The following is a 20211-nucleotide window of genomic DNA, read 5'->3' on the forward strand; positions in this document are numbered from 1 at the left end:
AAAGATTACAACAGGGGTGTCCAATCTTGGGCCACACATAAAAAACACTGAGATAGCTAATAAGCAAAAACAAAGGCAAAAAAAATATTTCATAATGTTTTAAGAAAGCTTAAGTTTGTATTGGGTGGCATTCGAAGCTGTCATAGGCCATACATGGCCCACAGGCCCCAAGTTAGACAAGCCTGGGTTACAATTTTCTTGTCCTACAGGGTATTAACTAGTTTTGGATGTGATTCAAAAATCATATTCTAGTATATTTTAGTAACCAAAATACTTCTGATAATCCTATAGTGATGTTGTCAGCTTTACTACCATACAGCTTCTCTCATAAAGGAAATCGTGAAACGAAAATGAATCAAAGTAATCTCTGACAGGGAGTCATTCCAAAAGAGAAATAGTTGTGCTTAAAAGAGAATGGGAAAATGCAATTGTTCGTTCTCATTCATTAGGGAGACTCTCAAGGGATGTTTCCTCCTGTCTTCTTATTTTCAGCATTTCGACAATAAGTAAAAATTCGTTACTTATAGTAATGAAAAAGACAACTCAATAGATCTTGTGAGTATGCGTAGTTTGGAGTCACTGTACATGCTAAGAGTCAGAGCTGAAGACAGTAAGGGGGTGTACGAGCAGTGTGGAAAAACCTGAGCACCACTGAGGCAACTCCAACTTTCTAGACAACTTGCTATAAAGACAAAGTTACTACCTAATTCTCGGTGAGTCATGATTTCACTAACCACTTCTCTCATAACCATAAACAGGCAAATTTAATGCTATAATAAAAGTCAGCATTTCCTCACAGTCTTAAAGAGAACTTTGTAAGATTCAGAAATTTCATAAAATTCTCAACTCCTTTGTTACGTTTTTCAAGAATTTATACTTTTGAGAAGTCCACAGATCAACTAAATTAACTTCTGTAGGCCTTAAAGATAGCCAGTCATGCCTATGAATAGTGATTCGGGAAAAAGAAGGATAGCAGGAGAGAAGAGAAACATAGCAGCTATGTTCACGACTAGTGAACATGAAAATCCATGTTCCCACATTTCCTGGAGTCGGTCTACAAGGCTGCCCTGTAGATACTGGTTAATGAAACAGTGAGGTCAATCACTGTTGAGGTGAACATTACCAGTCGCTCCATCTCCTGCTCCCTGAGTCTTTCCTCCCTCTGCCGTCGGTGATAATCCATCAGGTCCTCACGTCCTGAAATAGAGCTGATGCTGCTTTTCCGTTCCCGAAGGACAGGCTGGGGGGTTCCTAAGGTCTGTCTGAGGCTTTCCAAGTCAGCCTCATCAGACTCCACAGATCCACAAGAGAAGTTCCGCCTGGTTGCAAATACTCTGTCTGATTCTCCGGCAAAAAGCGAATGACTCGAGTTTGTCCCCACGTATGAAGCCCGATCAAAGTCATCAGAGACGCAGGAGGAGGTGGAGGCCAGAAGCATCTTCCGAGCCACTCGAGGACTGGCAGGGACGCTGAGGGTAGAACTTACATAAGGATTGCCTTCAGAAGGAGAGGTTTTATAGGGTAAAGCCCCTGAGCTCAAAGAAGAAAAATTAAGGTAATTGTCGTTGTCTATTATGCTATGAGGTAGATCCTTTTCCCCAAGTTTTGTTCGTTTGGAATTGCCCAGAGAGTTTCTTGGAGGCAAGCTGAGGGGTGTCAGTTGGTTCTCTGTGGCTTTGTACAGCCTGGGAAGTGATCGGCTGCAGGCTCCCATGTGACTCAGGCTGCTGCTGGAGTACTTCCTAGTTCTCAAACTGATGTTTTCAGATGCAAGCTCCTTGTGTCTAGTTAACTTGGGTTGAAGCGTCAGGCTGTCCTGAATGCTCATTTTCCTGGCTTGCTTCGGGCTTGAAGGCATGCTTGCAGCGCCTGATCTGCTGATAGGAGGGGGACCAGCATCACTCAGGGAACTTCCATTCCACATGGCTAGGAGCGAGCCAGATGCCTTCCGACCTTCCAGGCCTCCGAGAAAGTAGACATTGTCATGCGATTTATTCTTTGAGCTGTATTTGGAATAAGGGGGCTTCTCTGAGAGCCTCAAAGTCCTTTCACTGTCCCGGCCAGTATAGTGATCAAAGTCTGCTCTTCCAAGTGGATATCCACTGAGGGAGGATGTCGTGCTGAGTAAAGGAGTTGGAGGTTTCATGGAAATATGTTTGTCAGTTCCATCATAAGATAACTGCTTGCTTCCCTGGATTTTGGCTAAGGAGGAGCTGCTTCTGACACTGGTTCCCAAAGGAGAAGGGCTTCTCTTTGCAGGCACAGGTTGCGAGAGGGTTAAATAGGAGCCAGAATAGTCTCCATTGGCCTTAAATCTCAGACTGGAAGAGTATTTCTTTGGGCTAAGGCTCTCCATCATGTTCTCAGTCGAATGCACCACAGAGTCTTCCTTTAAGCTCCCATTTTGTAAATCTAGCTCCTTTTGGCTATGCTCTTCCATAATCTTGCTGGAATCTGTAAAGAAATAAAAGAGAACATTTTGCCTTAAAAAAGATTTTAAAAGAACAGCTCCTTGTTAGGCCTACATCTCAACAAATAATCTTTCAGTCTGCCCTAATGCAACTAACAAGCACAAACTCTGTTTTACTTGTAAACCTGTTAAAACTGCACAGCAAATTGAAGAAGAATGAACATCTTTTTATTGCTGTTCTTTTAAGTTATTTTTCTTTTGTACATAAGATATTCCAGAAGGTTGGGATATCCAGAAGATACCTTCTGGGATATCCTATGTACAAAAGAAAAACAACTTAAAAGGACAGCAGTGACATTTGAGGGAAACAAATCCCTAACCAAGTAAAGGTGCAGGATTAGGCTGGTCCATAAAACAGACAATTTCTCCTTAATGTTCTGGCTCGTAGCAAAACACCTGCTTCCCTAGTGACTAGCTAATGCTCAAAGGCATAATGGAATGAACCTTCCTATAGATGTCTCTGCTAGAAACATTAACTGTTCAGAAATAAAGTCCCAAGGAAACAAAATTCACATTTGGGAGGAGAAAGAAAAGTTTCTGTTAGACACTGTTCAATAACATGAGGGTTAGAAGATGGTTCTTTAAATGAGGGCTCTGGGAGTTACCTTCTCAACAAGAAGAGTTAAAACTCCTTTAGTCATCAGAGGCAGGTAATAACAAAGAAAAAGGTATTCCACGAATTACTGACACATGGTCAGGATGGTATATTTAAAAACCTGAAACTGTTACAGCCTTCAAATTTTCTAGTACCCCAAATGCACTATGCTCTTCCTTGCAAATCCTCTCTTCCAGCAGAAACACCTATCAGGACCCACTTGCTCTTCCAGGGACAGATCAGGATTCTATTTTCTATGATTAAAATTTTTAAGAAAATGTGTTTTGAACCCTAGTTTGAACAATGTTAACTTAGGAAACTAAAGTTTTAGCCTATGAAAACGTCTTTGAGATACAAACTATTACTGCAAATGGGAAGGTTTATAATTCTAACTGATAAAAAAGAAATTTCTTAGATTATCAGCAATGGGAAAATACAATTTAAACATTGTCATGGAACCCATGAACCACTAAAATTGTCCTCCAGCCCCTGGGCACATCAGACGCTAATCATGACATCTCTGATACATATAGGAACAGTATCACCTACGGTTATGGTTTGTGATAGTATCACATACCATACGGTTTCACAATCTGGTTGTCTCTGTAACTAAGCCACAAGTTTAAGGAAGAGGTTCTGTCTAGTATTTTTACCTTACTGCCACCCCTCTAGCTTTGTTGCCCCCTAGATGAGAAACTCAATGAACTCAAGCTTTCCATTTTAATCAAAGCCTTCCTCACTCCCTCCCACCATGGATTAATGGACTTCACCCTGTTGCTAAGCTTCACATACTTTCTGAGCAAATTCAGGCAGCCTCGTAAAGAGCTGCTTCTTTATCCACAAGGCCAAGAAACAGTCTGGCTGCCTAAATCCTGGTGATGGGCCACTAACCCAACTGCCCATAAAGGTGCAGCCTTGCCCAACAAACGCTGCCTTGGGCTCCTTATCCTCTAACCCAAAGCCCTGTCCAGATAGTTACAAACGCAATTTATCCTTTTAAATGTACCTCCAAAAAAAAAAATCAAATTTTTTCATTATATTTGGCTCCCAGCTGGGGTCTAGTCCTGCCATGTCGCTCTCGGTAAGTCTTTCATTCCTGAGGAAGAGGGTCCTTTCTGCCCCCAAGACAAATGCTCCTCTCAGCATGTGTCTACTGCTGTCAGTTCTGGTTTTAAAGGCAACACCAGCCTGGTACGAGGCATATCTTAACAGCTTAGAGGACTGAAACTGAGACTCTTCTATTCTGAACTAGCATCACCTCTCGTTGGTTTGCCAGATTGAAATTCCAGCAAGCCTTGGACAATCGTCTCAAGTTAAACATTTTGGAATTGAAAAAACAAGGAAAGAGATGGATCCTGAGGACATTAGGGACAACTAATAGAGAAAAGTTGTTCTAAACCACTGTCAGATGATGAAGAAGACGTAGAAGAAGCAGTACAAGAAAACACACTGACGTTACACACTCTGGCAGAAGGGTTCTGAGTATTCAAGACCGCTTTTGACTTCTTTTACAACACGGACCCTTCTATGACATAGGTACTGAACTATAGCAAATAGTTGAAGGAGGATTGGTACCATAAAAAACATTTTTAGGGTGGGTAGGGGAGAGACAGCGGGGGTGGGGAGGGAGGAGAAGTGGGGAGGGATAACATGTGGAGAAATGCCAGATATAGTATATACCTAAAGTCAAATAAATAAATTTTAAAAATTAAAAAAAAATAAAAATAAAATATTATTTTCAGAGAAATTAAGAAAGTAAAAAGTTTACTTTTTGTAAAATTATACTTTACAAAAAAGCATAAAGTCACACTGATTGTGCCTGCCTCTTCTGCTTCCCCTCTGCTACCCCAGAGGCATCAAAACCAGCTCCTCCTCTTCCTCCTCCACATGAAGACAAAGAGGATGAAGACCTTCAAAATGATCCGCTTCCACTTAATAAACATACTTTCTCTTCCTTATGAACATCTTAATAACCTCTTTTCTCTAAATTACTTTATTATCATAGTACAGTATATCATACATATAAAATATGTGTTATTTTATATTAAAACGTGTTAATTGGCTTTGTTATTAGTAAGGCCTCTGGTCAATGGTAGGCTAACAGTAGTTAAGTTCTGGGGGAGTAAAAAGTTATATGCAGATTTTCAATTTAGCCAAGTTGCTCAAGAGTCAGTTGTACATACACACAACCATACACACAGGTAGGGATCAAGCCAAAATCCTGGGAATCAGCATTGGCCACCTCTATCGCTAGCACCCCCTTGCTCATTTTATCCATCTCTAAATTCTATCAACACTGTCCTTAAAACATCTTCTGAATTTGATCACTTCTTAGCATTTCCACGGCAGCCTCTCTAGTATAAGACAGAATCTTCTCTTGGCTCCCCAATATGCCTATTCTTCCATAACAATAATAGCAATTACAATGGACTGGAAGAAATTACACCAAAAAAAAATCAGTAGTGGTTTTATTTGGATGGTAGTTTTACCAGTGACTTTTAACAGGTCTCTCGTGCTAGTTTATATTTTCTACATTTTATGTAATATGTTTGGACTGTTTTGACAACCAGAAAAAAAAACTCACTTAGCATAAAATACTAGAATATGTAGCAACACTTCATTTTAAAGTTGATTAGACTTTTTTTTTTTTTTTTGAGACCGAGTCTTGCTGTGTTGCCCAGGCTGGAGTGCAGTGGCACAATCTCAACTCACTGCAACCTCCGCCTCCTGGGTTCAAGCGATTCTCCTGCCTTAGCCTCCCAAGTAGTTAGGATTACCGGCGTGCACCACCATACCTGGCTAATTTTTGTATTTTTAGTAGAGGCAGTGTTTCACCATGTTGGCCAGGCTGGTCTCTATAACTCCTGACCTCAAGTGATCTGCCTGCCGCGGCCTCCCAAAGTGCTGGGATTACAGGTTTGAGCCGCTATGCCTGAACAATTAGATATTTTAAGTTAATTTTTCCTTACTGCTTGTCAATTTTCAAGCCAGATATTAACTTTTCCAAAAAAGATTATTTTAAAGAACTTCTTGATCAGACTAATTTAATATATAAATATCGAAGACTGTAACATTTTTTCCAACTCTTCTAAATGACTGGCAAAAACATTAATCATGAATGTATCTGTTCCATCCTTTATGTATCTGAAACACTAAAAAAAATCAAACATAACACTTCCCTGATACAAAGAAAGCCAACAGAATTGTTATTTAAAAAAAAGTCTCTAGATGTTTGCTGAATAATAGCTTAGATAATATTAATATTTGTGTTTTTTAGAATGTAGCTATATTACTTCCATATTTGAGTAGTTCTGCTTATTGAATAGGGAAAAAAATAAAAAATCTCAATGGGTTTAGGTACTTCATTCATTAAATCCATGCCTACTGTTCATCAGACATTTATTTAGCAGGCATTAGTGTTAACTAATATTCCAGTTCTCCTTTCAGGAACATAGTGAGGTTGCTCTTCCTCATCTCTGTGAGGTTAGGTGTGGCTAGGTACCTTGCTTTGATCAATGAAGTATGAGAGAAAGTAACTTGCCAGTTCCAAGCTGAAGCATCATGAGTCAGAGCATGATTCAGCATTTCCCACTCCCTTGCTAAGACAACTAGCCTCCATCCAGGCTAGCGGAGGCTTTGTTAGCCCACACTCCTGAATGAGGACAACATGGAACAAGGTCCTTGTCGAAACAAGTTCCTTGTCAACCCAAGATTGTCTGCGGCCACCGAGATTTGGGACTTCTTTGCTAATCTTCATTAAGTGCCTAGTGTAAATCAGGCTCTGAGCTAGGCATTGGGAGACATACAGTAAGAGATACCGTTTCCTGCCTTTCCGTAGCTTAGAGTGTAAAGGGAAAAAGGTGCTTATAAACAAATAATCGCTATGCATGCCTTAATGGAAACAATTGGTTGGCAGGAAATAGAACATGGAGTGGGGTGAATCCAGTGAGAATGGTAGTTTTGAGGAGGTTATAGTATAAAGAAATGATGAAGAAGCCCACCAAAGGGAAGGGAATCTGATAGGTATCATCCCATAGTAGCATAACGCCATTTGCACACCTAAAATTCTGTGAGTTTAAGGATGTAAACAAACTTCCAAGCCCGTATTCGGTCAGACCACTGGTACCTCCAACAAACATCCTGTCTGTAATAGAATTAAAAACAAAATCCATGTAAGAAAAATTATTTTCTATAACACTGTTTTTTAAAATCTAGGACTATAAGTCTCCTGGGATGAACTATATTTAATAATCATGTATCTCTCCCTCACAGTTACCTAAATCTTTTTCTATTTCTACCACCACCATGTAAGTAAGATATGCCCTCCTGGGTCCAAGTAGCATGCCTTCCCTAAAAGTGATTTAACTTGCTCAGTAGTGCTTCAAGTGTTTAGGATCTTCTAGGAATGGCTACCAAAAAAGAAAAATCTCTGAGCTGTTAGAATAGACAATTAGTGCCAGTTAGTAAGGAGGACTTTGCTTTGAAAGTAATATATACAAAATGGGAAACAGAACTAAGAGTATTCCCGTAGTATGCAGACACAGCAACCCAGAAACCAAGCCACAGCAGATGTCACTAAGTGGAATAAAAAGCCAAACTGCAGTTTAAATATTTACTCCAACAGTAAAGAACTGAAGAATTTAATACCTAATGTCAAAATGAATACTCAAAGGTTTGGCTTTTGACCACTGACACATCCAACAAACATCTTATCTGCAGCATAAGATACTGATGTTATTTTTTAGATGATATAATATATCAATATACTCCAACCTGTCTGTAGTTGGAAAAGCTACTTAATCACGTGACTAAAATATTACCAAGCTGTGTCACCTATTTCTTTGGGCTAAAGAAAATAAAGAGTATTAAACTACAGTACAGATTCCCTGCTACCCCAGAAAGTGCCACTACTTTTCCCCCTCTCCAACATACACTTTTTCTAAAAATCAAAAACTATGATTACCAAAGCAGATTGGTTGGCCAAACAAAATATAACAGCAGAATTTTCCAAAGTAGAGTCGGCTGAAAGATCAGCTTTACAAACTCTAGGGAAAAAACAAGCAGGATTTTTGCAAATAATAAACCACATCTGAGAAACAGCCATACACCATTTCTTGGCCACGCATATCTGTAGAGGAAAGTTACAGATGACTGGGATGGCAGGACGTTCCAGAGAAAAAGGGCTATTTGTGCCTGATACCCCATTTTTTTTTTTTTTTCAGTTCAAGCTTATCGGTCCTGTTTAGGAAGTGTAAAGGGTTGTGCATTTAAAGATTTACCATCAAGCACAAATGTGGAATCCACTCATTTTCCTGAAACTTAGTTTACCTGCCACAGCTGAAGGCATATGTATATTTGTTTCAACTTGGTATCTCTTAACCTTACAAATCAATTCAACTCAAAAGCTACAGAATCATTCAGATGGTTGACTTTTCTGACCCCATGAGTGACACCAGTGCCTACTGACAGCTCTTGCCTTCTCTACTTCCAGAGTGCCCTTTTCATTTCTAGGAAATGTGAACCAGTCATCGGTCGTGTACTTTGAATGAGGATTAGAGTGTGAGCAAGGAGAGTAGAGGCAGCAGGATGAAGAACACAGTGAAAGAGTTTGGGTTTAATTCCCCAGGCAATGAGAACGGGAGGGAGGTGACTGCAGACATCAGAAACCGCAGCTGAGTTTAGAGGAAGAAAGCAAAGTCAGAGTTAGGATAGTGGGAGGTGCAGGAGAGCACACCAGAGGCATTGCCAAGGTGACAAGAGGAGGGAGGGAAGTGGGGAAGGGAGGTCTGTATAAACATGTGTAAGAGAGGAGGCAAAGAAGATGCCAAAGTTTATAGCCTGTCTTCTTGATCTATGCTGATGCGTTTATTTTGGGTTTCCTGTATATTTTACGTAAACAAAAAGAGGTCTCAGTGAAACTATACGATTCCTGCATTATGTTACTGTGGAAGGAAAACAATCCCCAAAGCCTTAATGGCTATATGCCTTATTACATGCATATCCACAGAATGGGCTGGGAGAAGCGAATGCATCTGGTGCCCATCGGAGAGAAAAGGCAACACCCAGAAGTCTAAACAGGAAAGAAGTTAATGTGTGTTGAAACGTTTGTGTTTACTTTCCAATCCATCAATTTAATCCCCCCAGTGATCTTGTTATTTATCACTTGAAACCTACTATATCACCTCATTAGAAAGCGAATTCTCCAGCTCCATTTATATCAGATAGCACCATAATGAAGCCGATCCCCTCCAAACTATGAATCATCAACAGTGAATTGAGGATACTGTGAACTGTAGGGATCTCAGTTTAAAGATAATGAAAACGCACCAAAGGAACAAAGGGTTTTGTTTGTTTTTGAGACAGGGTCTGTCTCCCAGGCTGGAGTACAGTGACACAATCTTGCCTCACTGCAACATCTGCCTCCCAGATTCAAGCTGTCCTCCCACTTCAGCATCCCCAGTAGCTGGGAATACATGCATAAGCCACCACACCTGGCTAATTTTTTTTTTTTTTTTTTTTTTGTACTTTTTGTAGAAACAGGTTTTCACCATGTTGCCCAGGTTGGTCTTAAAACTCCGTAATCCACCTGCCTTGGCTCCCCAAAAGTGCTAGGATTACAGGAGTAAGCAATTGCACCCAGCCAAGAACAAAGTTTTAAAAGCAAAGAAATCAATTTAAATGTTGGTTGTGTTGTATTATGCTGTGTTGTGTTAGAGAAGAGGTACTTAAAATTTGGCCTATATAAATGCAATTATCCAGGTAATTTATACCAAGTGAGTATGGAGAATTCCCATTACATAACATGTTATTTGTCATTTCACACTGTCATATACAGACACTGCTTAGGATCATCCAATCAATATTGCAGGAATTAATCAAAGAGGAACTGCCTGCAAGAACAAGTGATACAACACTGTAAATCATTCCATATTGCTGGGAAATGCAGAGGGATTTAGATTATAGAAGCAAATTCAGGAAAACCTGTTTCAAAAAAAATTAGGGTGTAGGTCAAAATTTCCACTTTATAATAAAGTTTGAGTCTGTAGCCATGCCCTGCAAGAGCCATGGAGCCAAGATGCTGACTCGGAGTGTACATTCTGTGGCAGACAGTGGTTGATGCCTGGGGTTCAAAGCTCTTCCCGCACACTGGTGGTCCACAGGCTGGTCTCTTTCAGCACTGTTGTTTACAATAAGATGATGTTATGAATAAAGCATGCACTGAGGACATGTAATTGAATTCAGGCATCAACTTAGAGCAGTCCTTCAGAAGCAGTGCCATTCTTTACATGAATTCTGTGGGGGTATTTCTGTGGTGACCAATGGCAGCAGATGGGGCCTGAGGGGAAGCTTTAGAGGATTGAAAAGAAAAACAAATCTATTTCAACCTGAAACTCCAAGCTTTACAATGGACAACAATGGACACAAAAACTTCTCTCTTTTTCCACTAATCCCAACATCAAAACACAAGGAAGAGGGAGCTAATTATTAGAAGCTTCAGGCATAACCACTTCCTAGCAATATTCTCACTTTAAAAATCCAAAAGCTGCCTATTTTCCTTATCCTGTGTTCTCCAAACACCATCCTCAGTTAAACCCTTAGTCCCCTCAAATCCCCCTCCGCAAATAGACCTTCCTACTTCACAAATATTTCCTTTCATTCCTTTTTTTTTGAGACAGAGTTTCACTCTTGTTACCCAGGCTGGAGTGCACTGGTGTGATCTCGGCTCACCGCAGCCTCCGCCTCCTGGGTTCAGGCAATTCTCCTGCCTCAGCCTCCTGAGTAGCTGGGATGACAGGCACGTGCCACCATGCCCAGCTAATTTTTGTATTTTTAGTAGAGACGGGGTTTCACCATGTTGACCAGGATGGTCTCCATCTCAGGCTTGAGCCACTGCACCTGGCTCCTTTCATTCTTTTTTTTTTTTTTTTTTTTTTTGAGACGGAGTTTCGCTCTTGTTACCCAGGCTGAAGTGCAATGGCGCGATCTCGGCTCACCGCAACCTCCGCCTCCTGGGCTCAGGTAATTCTCCTGCCTCAGCCTCCTGAGTAGCTGGGATTACAGGCACGCGCCACCACGCCCAGCCAGTTTTTTGTATTTTTAGTAGAGACGGGGTTTCACCATGTTGACCAGGATGGTCTCGATCTCTCGACCTCGTGATCCACCCGCCTCGGCCTCCCAAAGTGCTGGAACTACAGGCTTGAGCCACCACGCCCGGCCTCCTTTCATTCTTAAATCCTCCTCAACCTCCTTTATCTCTGCAAACAAGCCTCACCTGTCGACATATCCCCAAACCCAACTGCAAACACCCCCTCTAAGCAAACAGCCCCAGATCTCTCTTCTTCCAATACCTCTCCCTACCTCCCTATCATTTCTGCAACTATCTGTAACCCTGGACCTTCCCATTGTCTCAATATCTGTCTCCTTAGAACTTCCTCTTCTCCCACTCACTCATCCTGGCTTTCTAACCTCTGTTCCTTTAAACTCTTCCTCCACACACAGGATTTTATATCCCATGGCAGAGAGAGAGAAAAGCCTGTTTGTTAGCAGACATAGTCCCCTTATTGTTCTATTTTGCAAATAAACACAGCAGCAAATGGATTCCTACTCCTCTTCCTTTGCGCCATGTTCTTTGTCACTCAAAGCCCTGTCTGTTTGAACAAAATAATTATTACCCACTAGATACATGTAGGTAGGTGGATAATCTCCAAGGAGGATGTTCACAGTTCTCAAAAAGATCCAAGAAAGCAGTTCCATGGGAAGACATGTATTTTAATAGCAAAATAAGGAGGCTTGTTTATTCTTTAGATTGAGCCTATTACAGCAGGCAGCTGTAAATCCTAATGTGTGTAGACACGCACATGCACACACGCACACTCACAGAGACAGACACACATGCTGTCCACATGCCTACAGTGGCCTAAAACACACAAAGGCTTTTTGTGACTGCCAATGGGGACTCCTCAGAATTCAGACAACAAGGCACATCCTCAGAATTCACCAGGTGTTCGCCGTGATATGTGGCAAGGCTGGAGAGAAAGGTTGTGTTGTGTTTTATTGTGCTGTGTTGTGTTGGAGAAGAGGAACTTAAAATCCAGCCTATATAATTGCAATTATCCAGGTAATTGATCCCAAGTGAGTATGGAGAATTCCCAAATTACACAACACATTACTTATCATTTCGCATACACAGATCCTGCTTAGGCTCATCCAATCAATACAGCAAGAATTAATCGAAGAAGGACTGACTGCAAGAGCAAGTGACAGAACACTGCAAGTCATTTCATACTGCTGGGGAAATGCAGAGGGATTTAGATTACAGAAGCAAATTCAGGAAAACGTGTTTCAAAAAAAAAAAAATTAGGGTGTGAGTCAAAATTTCCACTTTATAATAAAGTTTGAGTCTACACCCATGCCCTGCAAGAGCCACTGGACCAGAATGTGGATGTGACGTCTCAGGACACCAACTACACAGATGCTTTCTTGGTTTTCTTTTCTTTTTTTTCTCTTGAATTTTTACTGCCTTATATTCTAAAGATATCTAAAAGAAGTAAAGAAGACCATTAAGGAAAGAACAAAAGATTCAAATTATGCTACAGGAGGGAAAGGGGGCCCAGAAGGAAGTGGAGAGTGACGGGGAATAATGAGAACATTAAGTGCAGATGGAAGAAGTGGGGGCACAAAATAAAAGTTCCAACTTCTTCCTGTCATCATAAAACAGTGTAACCCCAGGCTACCATTCCCTTCTGTTATCCCTAGCTGTACTGAAGTCTGAGCTCTGTCCAAAAAAAAAAAACAAAAACAATTCCAGATGGTATTCAAAGGTTCCTAAAAGTAATCACAATCAACAGCAATAACCATATTTCAAATGAGGATCTTTATCTCCTGTGAGCAGAGGCTATTTTTAAATCCATCTACATTGTTTTATATTAGGAATTAGAAATCTTACCGGTCTCTTAGTAAAGAGGGTAAACCATCAATCATAGGGATTTTCTTTTCTTTTCTTTTTTTTTTTTTTTTTTTTTGAGACGGAGTTTTTCGCTCTTGTTACCCAGGCTGGAGTGCAATGGCGCGATCTCAGCTCACCGCAACCTCCGCCTCCTGGGTTCAGGCAATTCTCCTGCCTCAGCCTCCCGAGTAGCTGGGATTACAAACACGGCCACCATGCCCAGCTAATTTTTTGTATTTTTAGTAGAGACGGGGTTTCACCATGTTGATCGGGCTGGTCTCGATCTCTTGACCTCGTGATCCACCCGCCTTGGCCTCCCAAAGTGCTGGGATTACAGGCTTGAGCCACCGCGCCCGGCCTAATCATAGGGATTTTTTGAAAAGTTTTGTGCTAGTCCCCTGAGTAAGACTAATCTGTAGGAACTTTAAAATATTCTTTAGACTCTGCAAGTAATCTGGCTGCATGTTCCCTGTGATAACTCTCTTCAGCCAGCGAGGAGGACAGTTTGGGGGAGGCCAGAAAGCAGAAGCAACCTCAATCAACTTTGGCATCATTAGTTTCCTTGCACTTGCAAAATTCCTTACTTTTACATAAATCATCAAGATGTGCTTTGTATCAATTAGACTCACATTTGTGTTAAAGCAGCTTTAGCAATATTTTAAAAAGAGACAATGTCAATATGTATTGAAATGTATGTGTAGGGCCGGGCGCGGTGGCTCAAGCCTGTAATCCCAGCACTTTGGGAGGCCGAGGCGGGTGGATCACAAGGTCAAGAGATCGAGACCAGCCCGATCAACATGGTGAAACCCCGTCTCTACTAAAAATACAAAAAATTAGCTGGGCATGGTGGCGCGTGCCTGTAATCCCAGCTACTCAGGAGGCTGAGGCAGGAGAATTGCCTGAACCCAGGAGGCGGAGGATGCGGTGAGCCGAGATCGCGCCATTGCACTCCAGCCTGGGTAACAAGAGTGAAACTCCGTCTCAAAAAAAAAAAAGAAATATATGTGTATACACACACACACACACACACATTTATAAATTCAGCTCAACACAACTTAAAAGTATGCTATCTCTGATTACAAAAAATACAAGGCAGAAAATAATGTTTAAAAAAAAACAGATGTAATTACCTAATTCTCAAATATGGGAAAGTCCCTGGGGAGGCAGGGAAGACCCATGTTTTCAATAAGCAAATGGAACAGGAAAAAAAACATGTAATGTATGAACATGGTTTTGGATCTTGTTTTGAACAATCCATCTATTTTTTAAAATGTATGAAGCTAGGCCAGCTGACTCAGGCTTGTAATCCCAGCACTTCAGGAGGCCAAGGCATGAGGACTGTTTGAACACAGGAGTTTGAGACCAGCCTCACCAACAAAGCGAGACCCCATCTCTACAGAAATTTTAAAAATTAGCCAGGTATGGTGGTGCACACCTGTAGTCCCAGCTACTCAGGAGACAGAAGCAGGGGCAGAGGGATCAGTTGTGCCCAGGAGGTCAAGGCTGCAGTGAGCCATGATCACGCCACTGCACCCCACCTGGGTGACACACCAAGACCCTGTCATTTTTTTTAAAAAAAGTATGAGCTCGGAGCAGTAGCTCCAGCCTGTAATTCCAGAACTTTTGGAGGCCGAGGTGGGCAGATCACTTGAGCCCAGGACTTCGTGACCAGATTGGGCGATATGGCAAGACCCCATCTCTACAAAATATATAAAAATTAGCCAGGCATGGTGGCATAACCCTGCAGCCCAGCTACTGGGGAGGCTGAGGTGGGAGGATTGCTTGAGCCCAGGAGGCCAAGGCTGCAGTAAGCCAAGATTGTGCCACTCTACTCTAGCCTGGGTAACACAGTGAAACCCTGTGTCAAAAAAATAAAAATTTAAATTAAAAAAAGACATATAAGACAATCAGAGAATTTGAGAGTGGAAAATAGATGATAATGCTGTGGTTTTTTAAAAGTGTGATAATGATATATCGTAAAAATACTCTTAGAGTTATACTGTAAATTATTTATGAATGAAATACGATGATGTTTGGAATTTACTTTTTAACAATCCATGTCTTGTTTCATGTTTACAAATGAAACAAGATTAGCACATGTAAATAATTGTCGAAGCTGAGTGATAGGTACATGAATCTTTATTATTTTATTATTATTTTAGTGTATGTTTAAATTTTTGTGTAGTTTAATTTTTTTTTTTTTTTTTTTTTTTTTTTTTTTGAGACAGAGTTTCACTCTTGTTACCCAGGCTGGAGTGCAATGGCACAATCTCGGCTCACCCGGCTCACCGCAACCTCCGACTCCTGGGTTCAGGCAATTCTCCTGCCTCAGCCTCCTGAGTAGCTGGGATTACAGGCACGCGCCACCACGCCCAGCTAGTTTTTTGTATTTTTAGTAGAGACGGGGTTTCACCACGTTGACCAGGATGGTCTCGATCTCTCGACCTCGTGATCCACCCGCCTCGGCCTCCCAAAGTGCTGGGATTACAGGCTTGAGCCACCGCGCCCGGCCAGTTTAATATTTTTTTATAATATCTTTTTTAAAAACTACATGCATTCTGCAAGTCAACATCAACAAAAATCTATATACTGCCTTAAACATTATAGTAGCTGATTTTACAAAGAAGGTTGGAGTCATATCACTGGCTCCTAGCGATTTTTTTTTTTAAGTATAAAATACTAACCCTTTATCATACTGAATTAAGTTCCTAAAAGCTGATATATATATATTTTTAAGTACCTGGAAGAAGTTTGAAAGCAAATATATTTTCAAGATAACAAGTAAGCAGCCATCACATTTAGGATATTTGCAAGATAACATTAGATGAGGTAGCTAAGTTTTACCACTGTGTGCCCAAATAATGATTTCTTTATAAAGTGGACATGTAAAAGCATTCGCAAAAACTGTCAAACTCTCCACATCAAGAATTTCAGCCTTAATTAAAAAGTTAACATACACACATACACATACACATGGACACACAAACACCCAAACCCCTTAGAAATTTATGCTAAGGAAGAGACAGACATACTTTGTAGATTTTACAGTTCTGTTACTGCTTCTTGGCAAGTGAAGGAGCTCCTTAGGTTCGAAGTTATAAACCCGTATTTTAGAGTTCTTCAGAAAATCCTAACCAAGGATCCTGACCAAGTCGCCCATAAAGCTGAAAGGGTCTTCCTTTATCATGTGATCATCCAGTGAAGTGGAGAATCATAAGATCACTAACTTGGAGGCCCTGAATATCTGTGTGTACTGTACTTCAGATACTTGTCTTGAAGCATAGGAATGCTACAGGAAAAAGCATCTTCTGATCTTTTGATCTCAAAGCTAATTTCAAGCAAGATAATTATCAACCTGGGATCACATGTGGATAAAGATGCTCTCTATGGACCCTGAAATCACCTCCATGGACTTGAATCGGGTGCATGGGAGGGAAACTCTCCAATCTTCCCACCATCCTGCCGTGTCCCACACTACTGATCAAAATACACTCCCTTGAGAGTAACAGTTTATTTTTCCAAAGTAGCATTCCCCAGACCTAAATACTTGCTGGAATTCCCATTCTCCAATCCAAGTTTTATGAACTGGGAATAGTCAGAGTACAAGCAGGCTCACAAGAGGTGGAACAAACACAGGTCAATCATGTCTTCCATGTTTGTAATACTTTCCTCTTTAAATTAAAAATTGAGTGGGTATGGCTGGGCACGGTGGTCCATGCCTATAATTCCAATACTCTAGGAGGCTGAGGTGGGCGGATCATCTAAGGTCAGGAATTTGAGACCAGCCTGGCCAATATGGCAGACCTCCATTGCTACTAAAAGTACAAAAATTAGCCGGGTGTGGTGACACACACCTGTAATCCCAGCTACTCAGGAGGCTGAGGCAGGGGAATCACTTGAACCTGCAAGGCAGAGGTTGCAGTGAGTCAGGATTGTGCCACTGCACTCCAGTCTGGGTGACAGAGCAAGACTCTGTTCCCCCCACCAAAAAAATTGAGTGGGTGCATTTCTTAAATGTTGTAAAGTAAAAATAATAATGATGATAATATCATATCATCATTACTTAGCAGTTGATTATACAGAATGAGTATTACATGACACCATTTTTCCTTTCCATGCTATCTACCTTTTGACCACTTAGTGCTTAGAAGAAGGGAACGAACTTGAAGAAGTAGAGACAAATAAACAATCAACTAAGTTTAATTTAATTTTAATCTGCTGGTTTTTTTAATACCTTTGGTCAAAAGATCTAATAAAGGAAATGGTTACATTCGGATGTTATTTTTATTATAATGGCCAATCTAGTAGAAAGAACACTGGATAGACTGCCAGGGAAGTGAGTCAGAAGATCCATCCTAGTTCCAGTTCTGCTAACAGAACTAAGATCTGGAGGACATCAAGTCGCCTATCTTCATTTTGTTTTCGCAGATGTTTGCCCATATTTAAAACGGTGAGGGTGCACTACGTGTTCTTTCTGTTCCAACTTTCTTGACTCCCACAGATACTGGTTAAATAACACAGGAGTGCTCATTATATGAGGCAGGAAACGGAAATGGCCACAGAACAGAAACAGATTTAGTGATAAGGTGGCAGCTACCTAATTGGGAAAAGATTTCACCGGCACTGTTGCCCATGACATTGCAAAGGCACGGTAAATTGTTTCAGCATAACATAGTGGGAAAAAGCCTGGTCAGAGTTATGTTAATGCAATATAATACGGGCATTTGATTCAGCATGATGTGTAAGAAAGGTTTTTGTCTGCTTTCCCATGGCTTGCAGTTTCCTTAATAAATCTTAAACTGTTTTTGAAAAGCTACTTCTGCAATGACGTAAGCAGTGAGGCAGCCAGACATCACTACTTCTCAGTCCCCTCTGAATATCTCTTGGCTGTGAAGCACTATTCACACTGGGTCTGCACTGGTCAAAACAATGTAGGAACTGGGTTTCCTCTGCTTTCATCTTTCTTTCTTTTAGCAGTAGGGTGGTCAAGAAAGAAGTCTTGGAAAACTCTTGTAATCTTTAACTTTTTTGCTATTTCACAGGCTAATTCCATGAGCATACTGCCATCTAGGGCAGTCACATGCAAAGTGCAAACAAAACATTCTAAGATGATCAACACCAATTCCCACTGAATTAGCAGCAAGACTCAGAAAAAGCTGAGGCTTACAGCCAACAATAAATACTGGCATACACAATATTTTGATTCCTTTTAATTTGTAAAGCAAGGAAAAGTACTTCATCTAATAAAATCAACCTAACACACTGAAAAAGTATCTCCTGTAAAAATCCTCTCAAAACCTTTTTATTTTCCTGTTACTCTATATCTTATTAATCTGTTTCTTTGTATAGCAAGTATCTGTAACCTCTAGCTTTCCCACACATCAATAAAATGATTTTTACACTTGGGTTTCTCTTATTGACCACTAGCTGCTGCAGACAACAATCTTGCCTTTAAAGCAGCTATAGCACAAAGCTTCTTTTCTGCAATGTCTAAGAAACCTCCTTAAACATTACAAAAACAACTGCATGCAAATTAACTCCTGGAAGGTTCAAATTCCTGGATGAACATGGAGATAAGTTCTGCCTTTACTAAATGTTTACTTATTTTAAAACCTGAGCTACAATTTCGGTTTTATTTATTTTCAAAAGACAAGTTACATTAATCAAGTCCCAATAAATATTTCTAGCCAACAATTTTTTTTTTTTTAAGTTATTCATGTTTCCTCTCCCATCATCTGAAAAACAGTAACAAGAATGGCCAGATGAGAGGTGATAAGGAAAAGACTGCTACAACCCTTTCACATAGTACCTGCAGGAGGGCAGATCCCTTAAAAGGGCCATCACTCCTGAGACATTTCTAAATATATTACTATGTACTTGGCTTTGAGCTGCACTTTTCTGGCTAGCTGTCAAAATGATAAGAAACTATCTTAACACTTTTCAGAGGTTTTACGTCTCCCAGCAAAGGCATACTAAAAACTTTCCTATACAGCCAGAACCTGTCAGATTTGACTATTAGATAAAATGACTACCAGGACCACTCGGCACACAGAACCAGAATCCATAATGATGAGAGTAATGGCTAACCATATCAATGTAAACAAGAGAGTACACATGTTTGTAATTAAGCAGGATATGGTGTACAGCTTTTTTGATCATCAAAAACTCACTGAGATACTCCTTTCTATAAACAGATCCATTCACAAATACCATGCTTTTTAAACTCTCCCAAGCAATCAACAACAACTTTCTTTACCATCATTTTCTTTCCTATTAGGTAAACAGATGGAACGGTGGAGACTGTGGGTGCAGAAGTGCAACAGAACAAGTGGTTTGCAGATTCTGCCACTATCTAACCCAGTGAGTTGGCTGGAGGAAAAAAGATTCATATAAGACAATTTCTAAGGTTCCTTTTACTTCTAAAATTATTTTGTCCTACCTGCTCAAAGAATAGTTAAATCTGAATTGTCTTCTGATTCTTAATCCTTGTTCTATGCAATTGAATTTATATTAGATATCCCCTCATCAGCTTATTAATTTCTCCCACAATTTCCCCAACACTTGCTCATTTCCACATATGTCAGGTGTCTTTTTTTCTTCCATACTCAGGAGGCCTCTCTCATTCTCCCTTCTGTCCAGGCCAGCCATATCCATTCATGTACTCTACTCTTAACAGATAAGGCAGGGAGGGGCAGAAAATCTCAAACATTCTGTTTTGTACCTGGATTCAAAAGCAACATCTGCTATGTCTGTAGAACCATCTGTTGCCCACTTTGCCATGGAAAGGATGGTGTAGGCATCACAAGCGGAGTGTCACAGTCATACAATGGAATTACCCCTTTCTGGGAGTGGGGCACCCAGGCGTGGGCTCTGCAGTCTCCATGGCTAATGCCGTCTCTCCCCCATTGAAGCATTTATTTATTTCCTCACAGGGAATGGTGCTTTTAAACCCTCACAAAGGGTCAGGTCCAGCATTTTTTGTTTTTGGTTCCCATTCTCCTGAATCTCTATTTTAACAATTTTAACTTCTGGGTTGTACCTAGAACTCTGCCCACCCTTAGCTCACTTGACACCTTGTGAGTCATAAAGCTCTGAGTGTCTCCATTTTTACATTTACAAAATAAAGGGGTAGAAATCAGTGATCTCTGAGGCTCCCTTGTGCTCTAATGCTCCAAAATCCCATGACTTTAATCCAACTCA

General features: G+C 40.7%; 1 protein-coding gene across 11 annotated transcripts in view; it reads right to left on the reverse strand.

The window, feature by feature from the left end:
- The window catches only part of PHLDB2 (pleckstrin homology like domain family B member 2), a 237724-nt gene that overhangs the window by 88062 nt on the left and 129451 nt on the right, over positions 1 to 20211 (reverse strand). For all 11 annotated transcript variants that reach the window (XM_074404396.1, XM_074404392.1, XM_010346008.3 and 8 more), the window contains one exon: positions 1124 to 2454. In XM_074404396.1, the coding sequence (XP_074260497.1) occupies positions 1124 to 2454 (1331 nt within the window). The remainder of the gene's footprint in view (positions 1 to 1123; positions 2455 to 20211) is intronic.

The sequence above is a fragment of the Saimiri boliviensis genome, chromosome 8 (genome assembly GCF_048565385.1).
Source record: "Saimiri boliviensis isolate mSaiBol1 chromosome 8, mSaiBol1.pri, whole genome shotgun sequence".
Lineage (NCBI taxonomy): Eukaryota > Metazoa > Chordata > Mammalia > Primates > Cebidae > Saimiri > Saimiri boliviensis.